We start from the raw sequence: 23008 nt of genomic DNA on the forward strand, positions 1-23008 counted from the left end.
ATTGTATACGCTTTGCATATATTCTTCTACTTCTCATGTGTTAGCGCAAATAACACTAGCCAATAACGCTGAGGTATGTTTGCTCAGCGTTAGTTTAAAACTACAGTACTAATTTTAAGTGAAACACACACAATATTGTATCGTATGCATGAATGAGTGTGTGTGTGTGTGTACTAACCTAGTTGTGCTTGCGGGGATTGAGCTCTAGCTCTTTGGTCCCGCCTATCAACTGTGTGCGTGTGTGTGTAAGGGGGGGGGGGGGGTGTGCGCGCGAGCGTTCGCATGCTTATGTGCATGCACGCTGTGTAAACAGCTGAAAATAGTAAGAGATAACCGAAAGACACTGACTGATGACTTTTTAAGTATTTTTATAGTAGCTTCCATCAACAGTCGATGCAGAAACGGCGACGAACTACATAACATAAGAAACAAGTGTGTGGGTACGTAAAGCTGGCCCAGTTCTTCATTAACAGGGTCGTACAGTTTAATATCAGCCAGTCACATCCTGTCCAGTACACTGTGCACTGTCTTAAGTCCCTATAGTCACGCCACGGCTCTCAGAATTTATCATTTTACATTTAAATACTCACGAATTTTTCCTGGAGATTCAGAGTACCCATTTGTGCATAACACCACCATATTTTTCCTTTGTCATGTGAGTAAGAATTAAGGAACCTACAGAAAGCTCATTATTAAACTTAATTTTTACAACTTTAATTTCTACAACTTAAGCGTGATTTCCACAACATATAGTTGATTTATCTAATCTATAGTTGATTTCCATAACTTAATCTTGATTAATTAAGTTACATAGCCTAAACTTATTTTTCGGAACTTATACTTGATTTATACAACTTAAACTTGATTTCTATAACTTAAACTTGATCTTCAACTATTTTGTTATACAAGGCAACACCTTTCACCTGCACATAACATTACATGAAGGAGCAAGGACCCTTGCAGACGGTTTAGCCTAGTCTGTGTGGTGACTACTCTATTTTAGGACAGCAGTAACATACCAATACCTGGGCCCCCACCTCAGAGACTTAAGGAGCCACTCTAGCGAGGTGGTTCACAACGATGTTGAATAATTATATCACTATATAAAACATAAGAATAATGGAAACTACAAAAGGCATATTGGCTTGAGGCCGCTTCTACTGTATTTAGCTCCACTGAAAGATGCTTATGTATTATTTTTGCACAAGTATTTCCATTCTATTTTTAATTATTCACAGTAAATTTGAATTCTTCCATATACTTCTCTTAATTTTTATTGAAATGTCACAGGTTACAAGGGAAGAACATTTTTCAGTGTTCATAAGTGCTACTAAAACAACAAAACTGAGTCAGCTAAACAGTTGGAGGCTGTGGGGGAATGTTGAGGTGTGCAGAAAACGAATACAGTAGTACTGAACAATAGTTGTGCTGTCTGAACAGAACAAGGTTGGATGGTACCTGTAGCTTATTCTGCTGCTGCCTAGGGTATGAAAATTGGAAGATAACATGCTTAAACAGTCAGACCTGACATTACCGTAGATAATCTGCATCTTATTGATTTCCTGCTTTAAATTATATTAAGTAATCTTATATCTTTTAAAGTATTGCTTAATTGCCTTGTATCAATTAAAAAAAAATATTAAGTCTTTGAATATATTTTCCCCCATAATCTTTCTTATTCTTTAAAAATTTGTTATTGTTGCTGTTTAAGGATGTCTAAATTGGGTATACATACTGCATATATATATATATATATATATATATATATATATATATATATATATATATATATATATATATATATATATATATATATATATATATATATATATATATATATATATATATATATATATATATATATATATATATATATATATATATATATATATATATATATATATATATATATATATATATATTAGTATATTTTGGTAGCAGTCTTTCCTGTAGACATATATTATTAAATATGACCGAAAAAGTAAGATTAATAATTCTAACACGAATTTTCTCAATCTTTCGTACATTTCTTTTCACTGTTGGAGGTAAATCAAAAATCAATTCTCCAAAATTCATTTTTGTTTCTAGTCTGACGCGACACGAGCGCGTTTCGTAAAACTTATTACATTTTCAAAGACTTTTAGTTTACAAATACACAACTGAATAGAACTTACATTTCTGAATAGAACAGTACAATACATAACTGAATAGAACAGTAAGTTCTATTCAGTTGTGTATTTGTAAACTAAAAGTCTTTGAAAATGTAATAAGTTTTACGAAACGCGCTCGTGTCGCGTCAGACTAGAAATAAAAATGAATTTTGGAGAATTGATTTTTGATTTACCTCCAACAGTGAAAAGAAATGTACGAAAGATTGAGAAAATTCGTGTTAGAATTATTAATCTTACTTTTTCGGTCATATTTAATAATATATATATATATATGATATTTTTATGATATGTGGTAAACAAAAGAGGTTCTAGGACAGAGCCCTGCGGTAACCCACACATATGAACTTCATTTAGGTTATGCTTCCTTTGATATGATAATGCCATAATCCAACTTAAGATAACACCCCCAATATCATGAATTTCCACTTTTATACTGTCTTACATGAGGCACAATATCATAGGCTTTCCTGAAGTCAAGGTACAGGTATATAATCTTGCAATTTTTACCACTAGCAACTAGTTCAAATATACTGGGGAAGAATGAGTAACGTAAATTTATCAAACATGAGTGGCCATTAGTACAGCCATGTAGTGAATCCTTTGAATAGTTTTGTTTTTGAAAATGTATACAATTGCCAATTGCATTTACTTTGTTGATTTAAGGCATTTTCTCACAATAGATAGTAGGCTAATTTGCTAACAGTTTAATATATGTGATCTACTCCCTTTCTTAAAAATAGGCACAACATTCTCAAGCCTCCTTGATTATGATACCATGCTCTGTTCATCTCAGCAGAATTAGCCAGCTCAGAAACAATATATATATGTTCACTTCATAATGTTCAGTTATTGCCATTAATGTGTTTTTGCAGGTGTGCTTTGCAGATTGTACATCAAGTCGTGGAATTTAGAAGATATATTTAATTTATAGAAGTTAAGCACACATCTCACGTAAGTATTTCCAACTCTAATTCTAAGATACTGTCACATCTCTTATATATTTATTGAAAAATGTTCTATAATAAGGATATGGTAATTTCTTAATTTTAAACTTAGTGTATTAAATTTTTCAGTGCTTATTTAGTAATCCTCAAAATTTAATAGGTTGAGTACTTAGTCATTTATTGCCACTTCTTACCATTAACAATTGTGATGTATGAATTGTTTTATTTTAAAACAATTTTGTTGTTTTAATTGTGCTAGGTCATCATGGGAGTGGAGAAAGGAGGCATTCGTAATGAAGATGGATACTGGATCAAAGGAGAGGGTGGCCACAAGCATGGCTTTGCTTTGGTAGAGAATTTGAAGAAAATGAATGCCATCACTGTGCCTGCCATTCTTGAGTATGCAGCAAACATCCATGGTGAAGCAGATTGCATGGGCACCAGGAAACTTCTGGAGCGGGAAAAAATATTGGAAAAGGGGAAAAAAATGGAGAAGCTGCGCTTAGGGGACTACACATACCGATCATATAGAGAGGTTCAAGAAATGGTTGTGAAATTCAGTGATGGAATGCGAAACTTGGGAATAGGTAGTGGTGATCGTGTAGCAGTATTTGCTGAGATACGGGCTGAATGGTATGTGTCTGCAGTGGGATGTTTGCGCAATAATTCGAGTGTGGTGACACTTTACACAAACCTTCCGAATGAGAGTGTTGTTCATAGTCTTAAGGAAACTGAGGTTAACACAATCATTACTTCCTATGATTTATTACATCGTGTGTATAAAATAATTCCAGAATGTGTCTTGGTTACCAATATTATTGTCATTGAAGATCAGCTTGAAGGCATTGGTTCTGCTCAAGAAGTTTCCAAAGATGTTACTATACTCCCATTTCAAGATATATTAAATTTAGAAGCATCAGATAAAACCAAACCATTGGTTTCACCAACACCAGATGCAGTGGCGATTATTATGTATACAAGTGGATCAACAAGCCATCCAAAAGGAGTGGAGTTAACCCATGCCAACATTTTTTCCTCTATTTCAGCATACTGTATCCAGGCTGATTTAATATTAGGGGATATTTATATTGCGTATCTTCCATTAGCTCATGTTATGGAACTGGGTACAGAGACAGCCCTCATTGCTATGAATGTCACAATAGCTTATTCGTCTCCATTCACTTTAACGAACAGTAGCCCCAAGATTATGAAAGGCACCCTTGGCGATGCCAGAGTAGTAAAACCTACATGCATGAGTGCAGTACCTCTCATCTTGGAGAGAATTATCAAAGGTGTTACAAAGGTGATTGAAGATCAGGGTAACTTTAAAGCAAAGTTCTTTAGTGAGGCACTAAAATATAAGCAAAGACAAGTAAATTCTTCTTTTGCCAGTAAAGTATTGGATGCTCTGGTGTTCAATAGGGTTAAGGAGGAGCTTGGTGGGCAGTTAAGAATGTTGGTAGTGGGAGGTGCACCAGTGTCACCAGAAATTCATAGTAAAATTCGAGCACTATTTGGGTGCACTCTCCAAGTTGGATATGGGGCAACAGAAACCTCAGCATGTATTAGCAGCATGGATACAAATGATGCTCGCACAGGACACTGTGGGCCACCTAATCATGGAGTTTTACTCTCATTAGAAGATTGGGAAGAGGGTGGTTATCTATCAACAGATAAGCCAAACCCAAGGGGTGAAATTGTTGTGGGTGGACCCATGGTGTCCAGAGGTTACTTCAGGCTCCCTGAGAAAACTAAAGAAGTATTTTTCAATAAGGATGGTGTTAGATGGTTTAAAACAGGTGACATTGGTGAGATAGACGAAACTGGTGTTCTACGTGTGATTGACCGGAGAGTAGACCTTGTGAAGCTGAGTAATGGTGAATATGTTTCTTTAGGTAGTATAGAGAGTAATCTTAAAACCCTTTCACTCATAGAGAGTATCTGTGTATATGCATATCCAGGAGCCAAGAATACGGTGGCCATAGTTGTTCCATCTCCTAATTACTTAAATAAAATTGGAATGAAATTTGGTACAAGTAATTTAGAAAATGCAAGCTTTAAAGATCTTTGCAGTGATCCAAAAGTTATTAATGCCGTTCTGGAAGAGCTGCAAATTCATGGCAAGAAGCAAGGACTTGGACGCTGGGATATCCCAGCAGCAGTCTTCCTCACACCTGAACCTTGGACCCCAGAATCAGGACTGGTTACAGCAGCACTCAAAAATAAAAGGATCCCCATTAAGTCTCGCTTTCAAGTTGAGATTGACAACCTATTTAGTCATCTGGATGAGAACACCAACTAGACAGTCCACTACAAATTTCCATGTTGACTCTACCTTCTGTTAAAGGAGTGTGAGTTTATACAATTTGGAAATAAAATAGCAGGAAATGTGTATTTATGAATTTATACTGGTGTATGAGTGAATGATGTCGATGTTCAATTTAGAGAGCTTGTTAAGGGAAGCCATGAGATAAAACATGCATATTTATGCTGCTTGAGATATAAAACTAAAGAAACACATTTATACAATTTATAATATCATTGCATATAAAATTGGGTGTGGAGGTTTGGAATTCAATGATGGATTTAAAAAATGCATAACAAATTTGAAAAACTGTCTTAAACATTGCCTAGAAGTGACCTTTATTTTATTTTTATTACTATTAATACATTGCTATTTTATATAGCTTTTTAGTCTTCAGTGCAAAACAAGGGTAACGTTGATTTGTGCTTAAATATTTCTTATTCGTTATGCATAATCGGTGCAAAATCTTTAGTGTGTGTGTGTGTGTGTGTGTGATATGCAGTACTGTACATTATAGTGTTTTTATGTTAATGCCCACCTTTACGGTAATATTTTATTATTCATTTAGGGCAAAAACAACAAATGTTTGATTGTGCTATAGTACTGTATTACATTATTACAAAGTAGTGAGTGCTTTGAGGAGCTTCTTAACAGCAATTGCCAATTTTTATGACTTAGTAGCTCTTGTAACCTTAAAGGAATATAATTTTCAAGAGGTTAAATTATTTTTAACATTCTGATTATACAGTACCAGTATACAGTATATATATATATACAGTATTGTTTTTCTTAATACTGATGAATATGATGTATAATGCTTCCCAGTAATCTGCAGATTTAAAGTTACAGAATTTTTTGTTTTAAGAATTATACAGTATATTTGATTGAGTGCATTGTTAAGTAGCGTGATGCCTGAGTTAGTAGTAGTGCGTGAGGGTTAATGCTGTGCCTTAATACAGTATGTGCTTTCTGTATAGTTGGTGGTTTCTTAGCATATTAGTCTTGGGTAAATAAACTATTTATGTCTAAGAATTGTCACATTTTTCATTCTTTGAACAATTTATATTTGTTTCCTTGTTAGGATCAGTTTTTGTATAGAGTATTTGATTCATCGTTTAGAATTATTTCCCAAATACCTACTTTCTCCAATTTCTCTATAAATAGCATTGCCACTAGTCGAAAAACGTCATGGGATCTATTTTATTGCTGTTGAGCTGCCCATACATGCAGCCATTTTTTTTATATTTGTATTTTAACTAGAATATTTTTTATTAAAATACATCTAAACAGATTGGTTGCTATGAGATGGAGTCATCATTAAACCAAAGACTGAAACATTTTATAAATCATTGTGGTCATTGGCTTATTGATGAAGACCTTCTAAATTATCAAGTAGTACAATGGTCAGTTTTGAGGAAAATTATATATTGCATTACAAAAAAAAGGGTATCACTATAGTGTTTATATATTTCAGTTGTTTTTTAATATTTTGCTGTAAAATATATACAGATGTTTATTACTGCTACATTAGTACCCTGGGTGACTGCTCACCATAGCACAAAATTAAAAAAAAATCCATGTGCTGTATAGTTATTAATGTAATTTAATATAAATGTATATTGATATTCCACTATATCACGATCATTAATTTGTCACTGTGATGCATACAGAAGAGAATAAGAACTTTCTCTTGGTGGAAGGTTTGTTTAGCATGTTTAAACTCCCTTGAGTACTAACATAAGGTTAAATATTTTATTTCATACACATATACCTTTAAATAATGGGCATGCATTTGATTATGTAGTAAACTATATAGCACTACAGAATCTAAATCTTATTTTAGAGGTACATGACCTAAGTATGCACTATGAAACACTGTGTGTGTGTGCATGGGGTCATTAAGCTTCATAATCAGTTTTAAATTATTTGTGTTTTTCATATACAGTGTATGAAGACTGGAGAATAATTTGTGTTAATGTATGAAAGGAAACTATTTATATGAACACTTTATATGTATTGGAAAGGTATTATAGAAATATATATGCTATATACTGTATCCACTCTCAGCTTTATATATACCAGATTATTAACTATCTTGAAAATTACAGAATTATTTATTTTGTATACAGTATACTGTATTTAACTTTTTACTGCTGGAATTATCATTTTTCTTAATTTTGTATGTGTTTATTTTATATGGATAGGTGTTAGGTCTCCTTGGGAGTTATTTCTATGGAGTGGGTCTTCTAGGGAATTAGGTTCAGGGAGTGGAATCTCCATTGGAGATAGGTCGAGGAAAAGATGTTTCTTTAGTATATAAGTCCAAGGAGTTGTGTTTCCCTGGGAGATAGGTTCAAAGAGTTGTCTCCCTGGGAGATAGGTCTAAGGAGTTGTCTCTCCCTGGAAGATAAGGCCAAGGAGAAGTCTCTCCGAAGATAGGTCAATAGAGTGATGTCTAGGGAGAAGCATCTTCTTGGAAGATAGTCCCAGAGAGAGAGAGAGAGAGAGAGAGAGAGGTTTCCTTGGCCAGGGGGAAAGTAATGGCATATGTAATTTTAATTTCTGATCTCAGTGCCTTTGGTGATTCAACCACTTCCATCACTTACAACCAGATGTGAGAATTAATTAATGTTTAGAAAGTGTTGAAATAAACATTGTATTTACTCCAAACTGGAAGAGAAGCGTTTTTCCATGTCCAAGCACAAAATTTAACTTTCCTCATATAATCTCAAATATTACTAGTGCCTTTGTGTGCCTTTTTAGTTATCAATGAAGCACTTGTAGGGCTTTTATAGTTCTCTGCATAATAATGCTTCATCCACTTGTATAAGTTATATTTTCCAGGATTATGCCCAGAAGAATTTTATTTGTGATGTGTGATTTGTATACTAGATGATCAGGGTCAGGATTCATCAAGCAATTCAGTGTTCACTTTTTTCCTGTACATTTGTCATCAATCATGGCAACTTATTCTTATTATTAAACAGCTTATTAGCTCTAGAACACTACAAGGTTGTCTAAAACAAAAACTTTACATTGCTGAATGTTGATTAGTTGGTAATTGCTTTGAACTGATAATTCCATAATTCAGTTGATTGCATCTTGTAAAACAGATTAATAAAAGGATCACAACGTGGTTTTTCCAAGGGCCAATTGTGTTTAACAAATTTACTTTCATTCTGTTTTAGTATATTTGAAGTAGTTTACAGTGTGAAGGATTGCAACATTCTGTGTCTTGATTTCAGCAAGGCCTTTAATACTGTGCCTCATGAGAGACTCATTCAGAAGACAACAAATTGCTACAAAACTATCTATTCTTTCAAAGTGGACAAAAGAGTGACAGATAATGCCAAGAAAATGTTTAATGTTTAATGCCAAAAAAAATGTAGGGTTCTGAGCTTAGGAAATAATGATAATAATATAGTTCCAGATATCAGCTGGACAATGTTGAAATTGTAAAGATGTGAATCCAAGAAAGATCTAAGATTTGTGATTAGTAGGAGTCTTAAGGCAAAAATTTTTTGTGTAATTGTATGGAATAAGGCAAATAGGATACTGGGATTAATCTCTAGAAGCATTTGCAACAAGACAAATAATATAACTAAGCTTTATCTTGCCCTGTTTAGATTATACTGTTCAGTTTTGATCTCCATCCTGTAGAATGGATATAAACTTACTTGAATTAAAAGCAAAAACGTGTATGAACACACACACTGGCTTCCTGTCACCCTGATACAATGAATTATTATAAATTATATATAAAATAGAACTAAACAATTTATATAAATTCGAGTAGTTTGATTTAGGGAAGGCTATGGTAAATATTGGTTTGGAAACAGTTGATTTATGGAACAAATTATCTGGTTACATAATAGATGTGGAATAGATGGTTTGTTTCAAGTATATGATAGACATGCTGTATATCTGAATTCATTTAGATGGATATATGTAGAAACTGCCTTTTATGGACCATAGGCCTTCTGCATTTCCTTAATTTTTACGTTCTTATGCTATGATCGAGGAAAGATGTACAGGTTTCATAGGTAGACATGGAAATGCTTCATGGATCCATTTACAAGTAGGGGGATTTTATATTTATTACTTTATGCAAAAATGTATTCATTGCTATGGAGAATTGTATTCCTCTTACGAACAAGCCTTTGTATATTGAAAAATACCCAGGTAATTTAAGCCTTATAATCTATATCAAAGATATGAGCTGTGGTTTAATATGTGATGTATTGTTAAATGTTTGTATAAATTATTTACGGATTGGATTGTGTTTGTTTAAAAGCAATATATTCTCACCATTGTACAATTATTTTTTCCTTTCCTCCTAATAATATCAATTACTGTATAATAACAAGGTTTGCTTATGACTCGGAAAAGATTTAATAATAACGTTTTTTTAATATTGAAGCTTTTAATGTGTTTAAATTAAGGATATTTAATTAATTTCCTAATAGTACTGTACATGTACTTATAATAATGAAGACCTCATTTAATGGAAAATGCTACTTGATATAAGATGAGTAATAATTGTTAACTAGCCAGTAAAGAGTTTGACGCAAGTTACAAGAAGTTTGCTTGCCAGGTTTATCACATCAGTGTGGAAGCTAGGCCTATTACAATAGTGGTGTAACCATACCATCACAATGGTATGGGTAACTAAAGAATTAGCTGCTGATAATGGGTGAACTCCTTTGACAAGCCAGTGAATTCTTGACCCCCTTCAAGGGAGCTATAGATATTGGCCCTCATGACATTTTGTCCCAGTTGAAGCCATTGAAATCGTGGCCCTCATAACTCACTGTATTTCCCACTTCTAAATTTCCCTTCACATGTGCCTCTCCGTCCTCTTAACTCCCCTCTAAAAATAAAAAAAAATGCTGGCCCTCAGGGGGTCCCTGTTCCCATGGAGGCTACTAGAGATGGTGGCCCACAGGTGAATCCAAATGGGAGAGAGTAAGCTAGGTAAGCTATGTACAGGATCAGGACAGCAAAAATCACCTGCTACTACAGTATAATAATATCTTATTTAAAAAATATACATAAGAACATAATACAGTGGTTAATTAGTAGATGACGAAAAGGCATATGAATTAAGTCACTAACATAGCAGTATTTCAGGCAACCCATAATTACTAAAAGGTAATTTAACTGGTGATACCATTCTAATGGAAATTAATAGAATAGATAGGCAACAGTAGTGTGCAAAAGTTTAATAGAATTTACATAAGATATAGAATTGAAAGTACTGACTAGGCTGCCCATTTGTCATCTGCTAGAACTGTTTAATAAAAGTTTTTACTGTAGATAATTTAATAATGAAAATAAAAATGCGTGTCATGAAAACCAGTACCAGCGGGATCTTTTACCAGTCCGCTGGATACAGGGATTTATAATAGCTATACAAGCAAAATGGATACAAAGTCATATAAACTTATACTATATACGCAGAGTTCTCGGGAGGATTGTATTCTGTTGATTTAATACCTTAAATTAGACATCAACTGGAAGCACTTTAACTTGATTTGTTAAGTATTTGATCAGGCAAGGCCAAAATTCTCATCTGGCATGAGCAATGGTCAATAGGAACAGGTATGTAGGCCAACAGGTGGCTTTTATTGATCTCTAAATAGCTTTCGACACGGCTAACAGAGAGAACTAATCGTAGAATAATTAGCCTCTCTTTTAGTCAATGGAAGACTGTTGACATGACTCAGAATTCACACGAGGGCCAGAACTGCCTTAATTATATCTTTAGGGGGTTCAAAGTAATAATTCTGCCTCCCTTTTCTGGCTATATATTCAGGGTGAAGTATTTATCCCCCATAAATTAATACCGTACTTTAATGCATAAATTTGTAACAGATATTCATACACATAACGAAGCTGTCATCTGCTATACAGATGAGGCTGTCACCTGCTATGCTAATAATGCTGTCACATGCTATGTTGCTGACATCTGTAGGCTATTGGTACAAATACCAAAAACATGACAGCAAGTTCTACTTGTGCATTACGTTATTAAAAGCTTTAACTGTGGTCTTATCTTACTGTCAAAATTCAGTACTTACTATCTATCATCACAAGATAACATAATGGCCCTTAATCTATCAGTGTCAATACTCAGAGCACTACAATTTGGGGGACAACAAATACCTTAATGTAGGTATCAACAGTGAAGTTGTATAATAATAAATAATAATAATAATAATAATAATAATAATAATAATAATAATAGCTTGTGATGTCCAATAATGAATTCTGTTGGTTTATTTTTAATTTTACTTGTAGTTCAAATCAAATCAAATGTTTATTCAGGTAAAGTACATGCATACAAGGTGAGATACAAACATTGATGGATTTATAGATAGAGCTAGTACATACAAAGCCTAAAGCCACTATTACACAAAGCGTTTCGGGCAGTTAACAATTCATGTGTCGGGGACAGCAGCCAGTTTATATATACAGTACATGTTAGGCTTATATCGAGGTAAGGGATCTAATTACTAACCCCGCCCAGGATGCAACCCCACAACTAGCTGACTAACTTCTGGGTACCTACTTACTGCTAGCTGAACAGGGGCGTTAAGTACCTTACCTAATGTAAGGTACTTAATAGGTATGTAGGCTTATTTAGGTATGTACCTTACCTAAATAAACATTTATTTATTATTTATTTATAAGTAATACGAAATCTGAGTTTTCCTAAAATTATATAAATGTAACTTATTTAAAAATATTCTAAGCAAAGCACAGGAACGTAGTATACCATACAAATTTAATAGATCAAATACTAATCGAACAAAGACTAGGGAAAGGATAGGTTTATTAAAAACTGAGACAGGTCAAATAACGGATAATGACGAGGAGATGAGTAGTATTTTTAATAAATATTTAATATCTGTATTTACTAAAGAGGAACTTAACAATATGCCTTCAGCCAAATAAGTCTATGTGGGTGGGGACGAGGACAGGTTGATTAGTTTAACAGTTACCAGGGAGGATGTAATTAAACAAATAGTAAAACTCAAACCAAACCAATCCCCAGGGCCGGATGAAGTGTTTGCCAGGGTGCTTAAAGAATGCAAAGAGGAGCTTTGCGAGCCACTGTCTACCATATTTAATAAATCAATAGAGTCATGGAAGGTTGCTAATGTGGTACCAATTTTCAAGAAAGGAGATAGATTTTTTTTTTAGATATATACAAGAGTTGTTACATTCTTGTACAGCCACTAGTACGCGTAGCGTTTCGGGCAGGTCCCTGGAATACGATCCCCTGCCGCGAAGAATCGTTTTTTCATCCAAGTACACATTTTACTGTTGCGTTAAACAAAGGCTACAGTTAAGGAATTGCGCCTAGTAAATCCTCCCCGGCCAGGATACGAACCCATGACATAGCGCTCGCGGAACGCCAGGCGAGTGTCTTACCACTACACCACGGAGACTGATAAAGATCACTTGCGTCAAACTATCGTCCAATTTGCCTAATGTCTATTGTGGGAAAGTTACTTGAATCGATAATTGCAAATACAATTCATCTTCATATTGAAACACATAAATTAATAAATGAGTCGCAACACAGTTTTACAAATGACCGTTCATGTTTAACAAATTTGCTATCTTTTTATTCCAGCATAGTTGAGGCAGTTGATAGTGGTAAGGATTGTGATGTTGTGTACCTTGACTTCAGCAAAGCTTTTGATACAGTGCCACATGAAAGACTGATTAAAAGATAAATGAACCAGGGTTCATTTGATGCATCACGCTATTGTGATTTCTGTGTGTAATGAAGTAAGGGCGAAGAGGGAGAACGGCACTCGACATAGCTCGAGTGCAGGGGGGAGTTGTGTAAAACCCTGGTTTGTGCCTCGGAAAGGCTGCAGGATCCAGTAAGTTCAGCAGAACTTCGATTTCAACTCTTTTGACCATGTCGTAGCTCAGTCGATTAAGGCAGCGCCTGGGATGCTCTCGGACGCAGGTTTGAATCCTCGTCACGGCCCTTGTGAATTTGTTCATTTGATGCATCACGCTATTGTGATTTCTGTGTGTAACAAGGTTGTTGATTTATGGAACCAATTACCGCGTAACGTGGAGGAGATGGGGTCCCTTGATTGTTTTAAACGCGGGTTGGACATGTATATGAGTGGGATTGGGTGGTTATAAATAGGAGCTGCCTCGTATGGGTCAATAGGCCTTCTGTAGTTACCTTTATTCTTATGTTCTTATGTAAGGGTCAGGCAATTTAGTACATCAGTTTAGTGGCGTTGTGAAAGCCCGAGAGGACGGGCTGAATTGCTAGTAGAAAGTAGGGGTCTAAGACTTGAGAGAAGCATATACCTCTCATTGGGTAGATTAGAATTGGCTGGGTTAGGATAGGTTGGGTTAGGTCAGAATTTAATATAACGTTAAATTCACTGTTTAATTTAACTTATCTTACGTTTAACCTGACCTGACCTGACCGAATCTACCCTTACGAAATTACGGGATAAAATCTTGTTTTTTATCTGGTGAGCACGAAGTGTGAGGCATTATTATGCTCCTTCCGGCACAGGTCACACTGGAATTAACTACGTGTAGGCTGTCAGTCTTACAGTGGCACTCCAGCTCCTGGTCTTACCCCCATGGCGCCGCTGGACCTGAGTACAGCCACAACACAACCCCTGAGCCTCACACAACAGTGTTGATCACACCACGCTCTTGGGGGACACGCAAGCTTACGACCGAAGCCTCTCCCTGTCTCCTCTCCAACGGGCTAAGAAAAGCCACCGATCACCGGTGGGGGAAGAGAGCACCGCTCCTGTGCCAGGTAAGTCCACTACGGGCTCACCATAGCCCGTGCTACTTGCCTCGCTCCTGTGCCGGGTAAGTTACGGGCTCACCATAGCCCGTGCTACTTGGAACTTGTTCCGAGTAGCTGAATCTATAACAACAACAACACCGGTGGGACTCGATGGCTTAAGCAGGATTCATCAAGCATTTACGCAACCACTTACGAAACCTGTACCTCGTAGTGCTTCGGAGCTCATAAACTGTTAAATAAATCAGCCCGTCCTCTAAACCAAGACCCAAAAGTGATTACATGCACCCGCCAAACCCCCTGTTTATGAATGAAAAACGGTTTACACACAACCCGTCCTCGACTTAAGTCCATTACATCCAGCGGTCGACCCCACAGACGCATTCATAAATTTGTACATGCTGTTCATTCAAAACGGGAATTTTCTCAAATATAAATTATTATAATAATATATTAGCATAATGTACATATATAGGCATAGGTTAGGTTAGGTGTTTAGATTATGTTGCCGATTATTTGTATTTGTAGTACGTGGGTACTACAAATGTAGTATGTGGGTACTACAAATGTAGTACGTGGGTACGAACCACAACGCATTTATAGCGTTGTGGTTCGAAAAAAAAATCGTCAGCAAAGCACTTTTTCCGGAAGTGTTCGAACGAAATCAGTTGTGAGTCGTATGTAACAGTAACAGTTATAATATATTAATATTAATTAATATTTAATATTAATTTATATTTGAAAAAAATTAAATATGATTGATTGAGGAAAGATTGTAATTTATTATAATTATTATAATAAATGATTATCTTTCCCTAATTATGTCAGCTTTGTTTACATTTATTAAACGGTTTATGAGCCCTGAAGCACTAGGAGGTTGTTTATAACAATAATAAGCTTATGGAGTTGTGGAGTTTCCAAGCTCGTAAACTTTAATACAAGTAAACAAAGCCACCATAATTAATGAAAGATGTACGTTTTGTGTTTGCACAAAAGCTGGATAAATCCTGGCCCGTCAACCTTGTCTCAAGTCAGATAACCTCAGCCATTTTCCTCAATTCGCTTCTCCGTAAAAAAAAAAAAGTTTCCTAACCAGAAACGTTAGGAAACCCAAGCATCCCACCGAACCTATCGAGGCCGATGCGTAGAAAACGTCAATATTACGGTGCTTTAATTTGTTAGTATTACATTACATGGGCCTGGAATTTACTGGCAGGACCAACTACCCAGCCGTGGAATTAGTGATGTGTGATATGCTGCGTGTCTCCGTGGCGGCGATCTATGGTGTGGAATTGGGGTCTTCGCATCGAGCTATTGTGAAGTTTGTGCATGGGGATGACTACAGGGCGTTTATATGCAGTTATGAGGAGCAGTCCTTATCCCTCCCGGACGCTGCTGATACCGTGATCATCTCGAACCGCAGTGGGACCCTCACCTTTGTCAGCGTGCATGGTGCGTCCCTTGAATTCCCGGAGGAGCTACTGCGGCGATACTTTGGGCAGTATGGTGCTGTCTTGAGTGTGAGGCTCAATATGGTTTCCTCCGGGCGTCTAGACTAGTATCCGCACTCTGGGGATGTGGCTGCGGTCGGATATCTCGTCCTCGGTGCGGCTCATGGGGTATTATATCCGGGTATATTATACCCGTCAGCCTCGCATCGTGTTTTGGTTGTGGTTTGTGAGGCCACCTAGCTGCTGCCTGCACGGCCGCTGTCGTCCCCCAAGTGAATCTCTTTCGTGAGGAAGATTTCCCGCCGTTGGCGGGAGAAGGAGGACCCGGTGGATGCATTTGTGGACGTGCCCTTGACTAATGTGACGCGCCCTGTGCCAGGTGGTGTGCCTGCTCCTGGTGGGGCTTGTGCTCCGGTGGTTGTGCCAGCCTCGGTTGGGTGTACTGCTGCTGGTGGCGTTCCTGGTGCCGCTATAGATCTCCCGGGTGCTCCCTCTCTGTTTCCAGCTTCTTCGTCTTCTGCGCCTGTTCATCTGCCTTGTCCTGTGGATTCTGTCTCTCCGTCCCCGCTGCTTGTCCCGGCTGTGTTGGGGGGTGATGTGGAGGTGGGGCCTTCTGCTGTGTTGGGACCGGTCCCTCCTGTCGTCGTGGCTGCTGATGTCTTGCGCCGTGTGAAAGTGCGCCTTTCCTGCGCTTCCCGTGCTTCAGGTTCTGCCTCCGGCTCTGACGATGTGCAGCCGGGTTCCAAGCGCTCGCAGCGTTTCACTATTCCTGACTGGGCCGATGTGGGTGAGTTTGATACTTGCGAGTCTGTGGGGTGTCGATGGGGTGGTACCCAGGGCGGTGGTGTCGCCTGTGACGGTGGTGAAGGGGGTTCACGTGCCTGCTGCTGCCACCGGTGACAATGTCTCTCCGTTAACCTCTGAACTCGTGCAGGGGGTTCCCCGCAGTGGAGGGTGGTCTCTCCTCCTGTGGTGTGTAGCGCGGATGGTGATGTGGACCGGGGCCTTGACGATCCCTTGACAGTGGGAGCGGCTGTTGACGATCCCTCTGTGCCCGTCTATTATTTGAGTACCTCGTCTACGTGTTTTTATGTCCGGGGTTCCAGACTTTATAGCGCGTCCTCGTGCGCCTGTCAGTCCTGATATGGAGTGCCTTTGGGAGGCATACTGTCTCCGGTTTGCGGCGGCGGACTTTCCGGAGAAGTATGAGTAGGTGTGGCGTTGCTTGCCCTCGTCTCCCACTTGTTATGTCTGCTGTGGGTCCGTCAGGCGTATGGTTGTGTGCCTTGGCTTTCAGTCCGTGTTTTGTACTTTCTATCCACTGGGTCCTTACCTTACCTGGGTCCCAGCGCGTTGTGGTATACTCCATACTGACCTTGTAAATTAATTAGCCACTTCTTTCTCTACGGCTCAGCGCAACGAGCACTTTTGAGCCTCTTATTAATCTCCACATCCACGCGTTTCCTAACATCTGTACTGGTGCGGTCATCGGGAGGGCGAACCCTTCATGCAAATTGCACCTACTATCAAGAAAGAGAAGAGGAGGACACTACACAACAGCCGACAATTACCAGACATCGGTACTTAGAAACAAGCAATAAAACCAGGCCTGGACATTATGGGGCACTATGCAACCCATCCTCTCAACTAATACGTCTCATTTTGTACGTTCTGGTCCCCAACGTACAAATTACAAAGTATTATGAAAAGTAGCAGCTCACAAAGATACACGTTTTCTATGTATTGAGAAGTTGTTAGGTGGGTTGTGTGGATGTGTTATGGAAAATCAAAATCAAGAGAACGGGCAGCAATATTGCACAAATTGAAATATTGCAAAAAGCAATATAGTCTCCGTGGTGTAGTGGTAAGACACTCGCCTGGCGTTCCGCGAGCGCTTTGTCATGGGTTCGTATCCTGGCCGGGGAGGATTTACTGGGCACAAATCCTTAACTGTAGCCTCTGTTTAACTCAACAGTAAAATGTGTACTTGGTTGTAACAACGATTCTTCGCGGCAGGGGATCGTATTCCAGGGACCATAGGATTAAGGACGTGCCCGAAACGCTACGCGTACTAGTGGCTGTACAAGAATGTAACAACTCTTGTATATATCTAAAAAAAAAAAATATATATATATGTGACCTTCCTGCCATGGCCAGCGACGTTAGGCAACTAGCAGGCCAAATAACAGTTGCCATCCCGCACGTGTGTTCTTGACCGTGGAAAACAAATTCAGTATAGATGAGCTACTGGTTCCTGCTTGCCACATGCGCTATATCAACCTGCCACCTCCAGTAATACATCGCATTTTGACGTCAAAATCCTCAACGGACAAAATATGATGTGCTGTAAATCACAGCGTTAGTTTAGTTCATTTATTATGCACCCCATACCCATGTTATGGGCGGTAGTGGAAAGGGTTACAGAGGCACATAATGGGCTCAGGGACTGAACCCCACAATTCATTTAGCTATCACAGCGGCTCGCAAACATTGGTCGCTCGGTTAGATTAGGTTAGGTTCGGGTGTTTAAGCACAACATTTTCTGTCCGTTGTGGCAACTCAAGAGAACGGGTTGGTATTATAGAAGGCGGGTTTTCCTCCCTGAGAGAGAGAGAGAGAGAGAGAGAGAGAGAGAGAGAGAGAGAGAGAGAGAGAGAGAGAGAGAGAGAGAGAGAGAGAGAGAGAGAGAGAGAGAGAGAGAGAGAGAGAGAGACAAAGATCAAGTGAGCCAACTGGTAAAAACGATTAACAAGGCAAACCAGACAAGGAAAGATAAAGAATGGGAACTGGCGAGCAAAAGGTGACAGGCAGAAGATGGAAGAGAACCAGGTCACAAAAACACCAGATAAAGTTGTTCTCAAGCAGTCTGGAGAGGCGTAGGGGGAGAGGGTAGGGTAGGGGATAGGGAGGAATGGGAGACGGGGAGAGGCAGTGGAGGGTTAGGTTAAGAAAAGCTAGGTCACGTTCAATTAAACTAGGCTAGGTTAGATAAGGTTAGCTGGACAGGTTGGGTTAGGTTAGAATAGTTTGGCTTAGGCTAGGATAGGTTAGGTTAGGATAGATTGCGTTAAATTAGGTTAGAATAGGTTGGCTTAGGATAGGATAGGTTAGGGTAGGATAGATTGGGTTTAATTAGGTTAGAATAGTTTGGCTTAGGATAGGTTAGGCTAGGACAGGTTAGGTAAGATTTTAATACAACGTAAAATTCACTGTATAAATTGTATTACATACGAGATGACGTGTATCTGCTGACAAGTTGAGATAAGGTTGAGAGATGAGCGCTCAAGCACCCAGTGGTCGCTTCATGCCCACACCAACACCTGTCAGTGCCCCCAACACCAATACCTGTCAGTGTCCCTCGCACCAACACCTGTCAGTGCCCCCCACACCAACACCTGTCAGTGTCCCCCACACCAACACCTGTCAGTGTCCCCCACACCAACACCTGTCCGTGCCCCCACACCAACACCTGTCAGTGCCCCCCGCACCAACACCTGTCAGTGCCCCCCACACCAACACCTGTCAGTGTCCCCCACACCAACACCTGTCAGTGTCCCCCGCACCAACACCTGTCAGTGTCCCCACACCAACACCTGTCAGTGTCCCCCGCACCAACACCTGTCAGTGTCCCTCACACCAACACCTGTCAGTGTCCCCCCACACCAACACCTGTCAGTGTCCCCCCACACCAACACCTGTCAGTGTCCCCCACACCAACACCTGTCAGTGTCCCCCACACCAACACCTGTCAGTGTCCCCCACACCAACACCTGTCAGTGTCCCCCACACCAACACCTGTCAGTGCCCCTCACACCAACACCTGTCAGTGTCCCCCACACCAACACCTGTCAGTGTCCCCCACACCAACACCTGTCAGTGTCCCCCACACCAACACCTGTCAGTGCCCCCCACACCAACACCTATCAGTGCGCCTACACCAACACCTGTCAGTGTCCCCCACACCAACACCTGTCAGTGCCCCCACACCAACACCTGTCAGTGTCCCCCGCACCAACACCTGTCAGCGTCCCCCACACCAACACCTGTCAGTGTCCCCCACACCAACACCTGTCAGTGTCCCCCACACCAACACCTGTCAGTGTCCCCCACACCAACACCTGTCAGTGCCCCTCACACCAACACCTGTCAGTGTCCCCCACACCAACACCTGTCAGTGCCCCTCACACCAACACCTGTCAGTGTCCCCCACACCAACACCTGTCAGTGTCCCCCACACCAACACCTGTCAGTGTCCCCCACACCAACACCTGTCAGTGTCCCCCACACCAACACCTGTCAGTGTCCCCCACACCAACACCTGTCAGTGTCCCCCACACCAACACCTGTCAGTGTCCCCCATACCAACACCTGTCAGTGTCCCCCACACCAACACCTGTCAGTGCCCCCCACACCAACACCTGTCAGTGTCCCCCACACCAACACCTGTCAGTGTCCCCCACACCAACACCTGTCAGTGTCCCCCACACCAACACCTGTCAGTGTCCCCCACACCAACACCTGTCAGTGTCCCCCACACCAACACCTGTCAGTGTCCCCCCACAACAACACCTGTCAGTGTCCCCCACACCAACACCTGTCAGTGTCCCCCACATCAACACCTGTCAGTGTCCCCCACACCAACACCTGTCAGTGTCCCTCACACCAACACCTGTCAGTGTCCCCCACACCAACACCTGTCAGTGTCCCCCACACCAACACCTGTCAGTGTCCCCCACACCAACACCTGTCAGTGTCCCCCACACCAACACCTGTCAGTGTCCCCCACACCAACACCTGTCAGTGTCCCCCACACCAACACCTGTCAGTGCCCCCACACCAACACCTGTCAGTGTCCCCCACACCAACACCTGTCAGTGTCCCCCACACCAACACCTGTCAGTGTCCCCCACACCAACACCTGTCAGTGTCCCCCACACCAACACCTGTCAGTGTCCCCCCACAACAACACCTGTCAGTGTCCCCCACACCAACACCTGTCAGTGTCCCCCCATAACAACACCTGTCAGTGCCCCCCACACCAACACCTGTCAGTGTCCCCCACACCAACAACTGTCAGTGTCCCACCACACCAACACCTGTCAGTGTCCCCCCACAACAACACCTGTCAGTGTCCCCCCACACCAACACCTGGCAGTGTCCCCCACACCAACACCTGTCAGTGTCCCCCCCACAACACCTGTCAGTGTCCCCCACACCAACACCTGTCAGTGTCCCCCACACCAACACCTGTCAGTGCCCCCCACACCAACACCTGTCAGTGCGCCCACACCAACACCTGTCAGTGCGCCCACACCAACAGGTGTTTGCCACATCAAACCCAAGACTTGCTTCGTCAATGGATTTTACAGCCTACCTAACCTTATGCACACTGAAGTATTATAATAATACGATCTATTATAATATTTGAAGCATGCCAATGGGATCGAACCAGGGTAATGAGGGCGCATCCGGGATGCCCCAGGACACTGCATGGTCGCCGCCGTCCAAAGATTTTCACCTGCTTAACCTAATAGGCCTACACTAACCTGCTAGGGTGAACAGAGGCATCAGATGAAATTTTACGTGCCCAACCGTTTCTGTCCCGCCCAGAGTGTAAGTGCTGAACTACAAGGGAACGTATGCTTGTCACTTAAGTAAGGAGATAAAGTAATTGTCACACTGTACCAGCCAGTGTGGGTGGTAGTCTCGCTCCTGTGTGTGTGTGTGTGTGTGTGTGTGTGTGTGTGTGTGTGTGTGTGTGTGTGTGTGTGTGTGTGTGTGTGTGTGTGTGTGTGTGTGTGTGTGTGTGTACTCACCTATTTGTACTCACCTATTTGTGCTTGCGGGGGTTGAGCTTTGGCTCTTTGGTCCCGCCTCTCAACTGTCAATCAACTACCTGTGTGTGTGTGTGTGTGTGTGTGTGTGTGTGTGTGTGTGTGTGTGTGTGTGTGTGTGTACTCACCTATTTGTACTCACCTATTTGTGCTTGCGGGGGTTGAGCTTTGGCTCTTTGGTCCCGCCTCTCAACTGTCAATCAACTACAACTGTGTGTGTGTGTGTGTGTGTGTGTGTGTGTGTGTGTGTGTGTGTGTGTGTGTGTGTGTGTGTGTGTACTCACCTATTTGTACTCACCTATTTGTGCTTGCGGGGGTTGAGCTTTGGCTCTTTGGTCCCGCCTCTCAACTGTCAATCAACTACCTGTGTGTGTGTGTGTGTGTGTGTGTGTGTGTGTGTGTGTGTGTGTGTGTGTGTGTGTGTGTGTGTGTGTGTGTGTGTGTGCGTGTGTGTGTGTGTGTGTGTGGAGAAAGTGTAGCACACAATGTTCCGTCTACCAGCCTTGTTGTACCTGTTGCGTTATAATTTGACAATTCTGACATTAAAAATTCTTTGTCGATTTTGGCCTTAAAGGTGTGGCTGGAGGTGGCTTCCACAACATCTTCTTTCAGTGCATTCCAATTGTCGACCAGCCGTAGAGGGTACCAGCATTTCCTTACATTTCTTTCATTCATTTCCTTTCCTAACTTCCATTTCCTACTTTCTCTCACTTAAATAGGCTGCCAGCCACACCCAACCACACTAGAGCCAGTGACATACAACACCAAAGCCAGTCACACCCAACTTAACCACACCCAACTTCACAAAACCCAGCCACACCCAATTCAACCAAAGCCAGTCACACCCAACTTCACAAAACCCAGCCACACCCAATTCAACCAAAGCCAGTCACACCCAACTTCACAAAACCCAGCCACACCCAATTCAACCAAAGCCGCCCATGGCACCAAGTCGGTTTCAAGCCATACGCGAAATGGGCTTACCAGCTGACTGCGAATAGGATGGAAATTGTGAGGGAGCGAGGCTTTAACGCCTAGCTGAGGGGGCAGTGGAATTGCCCCGAGAGGTGGTTATTGGGCTGTTTGGTGGCCAGGAGCGAATGGAGGTGCTCTTGTGTAGATGTTTTTCTGGCAGCTAGTTGTAGTGGAAATTATATAAATGGGGAAAGAGTTTGTACAGTAATGGCGGCCGAGGGTCGGAGCAAGAGTGGTAGTAGGTACTGATGATACCAGTTCTCGCGGCCAAACTGGTAGATGTAATATTGACAGTGATATTAGCAGTACTACTAGTAGTAGTAGTAGTAGACGTAATATAGGTTGAAACAGTAGTAACAGTAGAAGCAACAATGGTGGCAGCAGTAACAGTAGCAGCAACAATGGTAGGCAGCAGTAACAGTAGAAGCAACAATGGTGGCAGCAGTAACAGTAGCAGCAACAATGGTAGCAGCAGTAACAGTAGCAGCAACAATGGTAGGCAGCAGTAACAGTAGCAGCAAC

The 23008-nt window shown here is 40.9% G+C and overlaps 1 protein-coding gene across 4 annotated transcripts in view; it reads left to right on the forward strand.

The window, feature by feature from the left end:
• The window catches only part of LOC123757940 (uncharacterized), a 444009-nt gene that overhangs the window by 14370 nt on the left and 406631 nt on the right, over nucleotides 1-23008 (forward strand). Inside the window, exons 1-3 of one of the 4 annotated variants that reach the window (XM_069338752.1) lie at nucleotides 277-440; nucleotides 3044-3122; nucleotides 3375-9738. In XM_069338752.1, coding sequence (XP_069194853.1) covers nucleotides 3381-5417 — 2037 coding nt within the window. In that variant the 5' untranslated portion in view covers nucleotides 277-440; nucleotides 3044-3122; nucleotides 3375-3380 and the 3' untranslated portion in view covers nucleotides 5418-9738. Of the gene's footprint in view, nucleotides 1-276; nucleotides 441-1348; nucleotides 1486-3043; nucleotides 3123-3374; nucleotides 9739-23008 lie in introns of those variants that run through there. The other 3 variants (XM_069338753.1, XR_011231015.1, XM_045741906.2) reach the window with 3 other exon arrangements.

The sequence above is a fragment of the Procambarus clarkii genome, chromosome 40 (assembly GCF_040958095.1).
Source record: "Procambarus clarkii isolate CNS0578487 chromosome 40, FALCON_Pclarkii_2.0, whole genome shotgun sequence".
Lineage (NCBI taxonomy): Eukaryota > Metazoa > Arthropoda > Malacostraca > Decapoda > Cambaridae > Procambarus > Procambarus clarkii.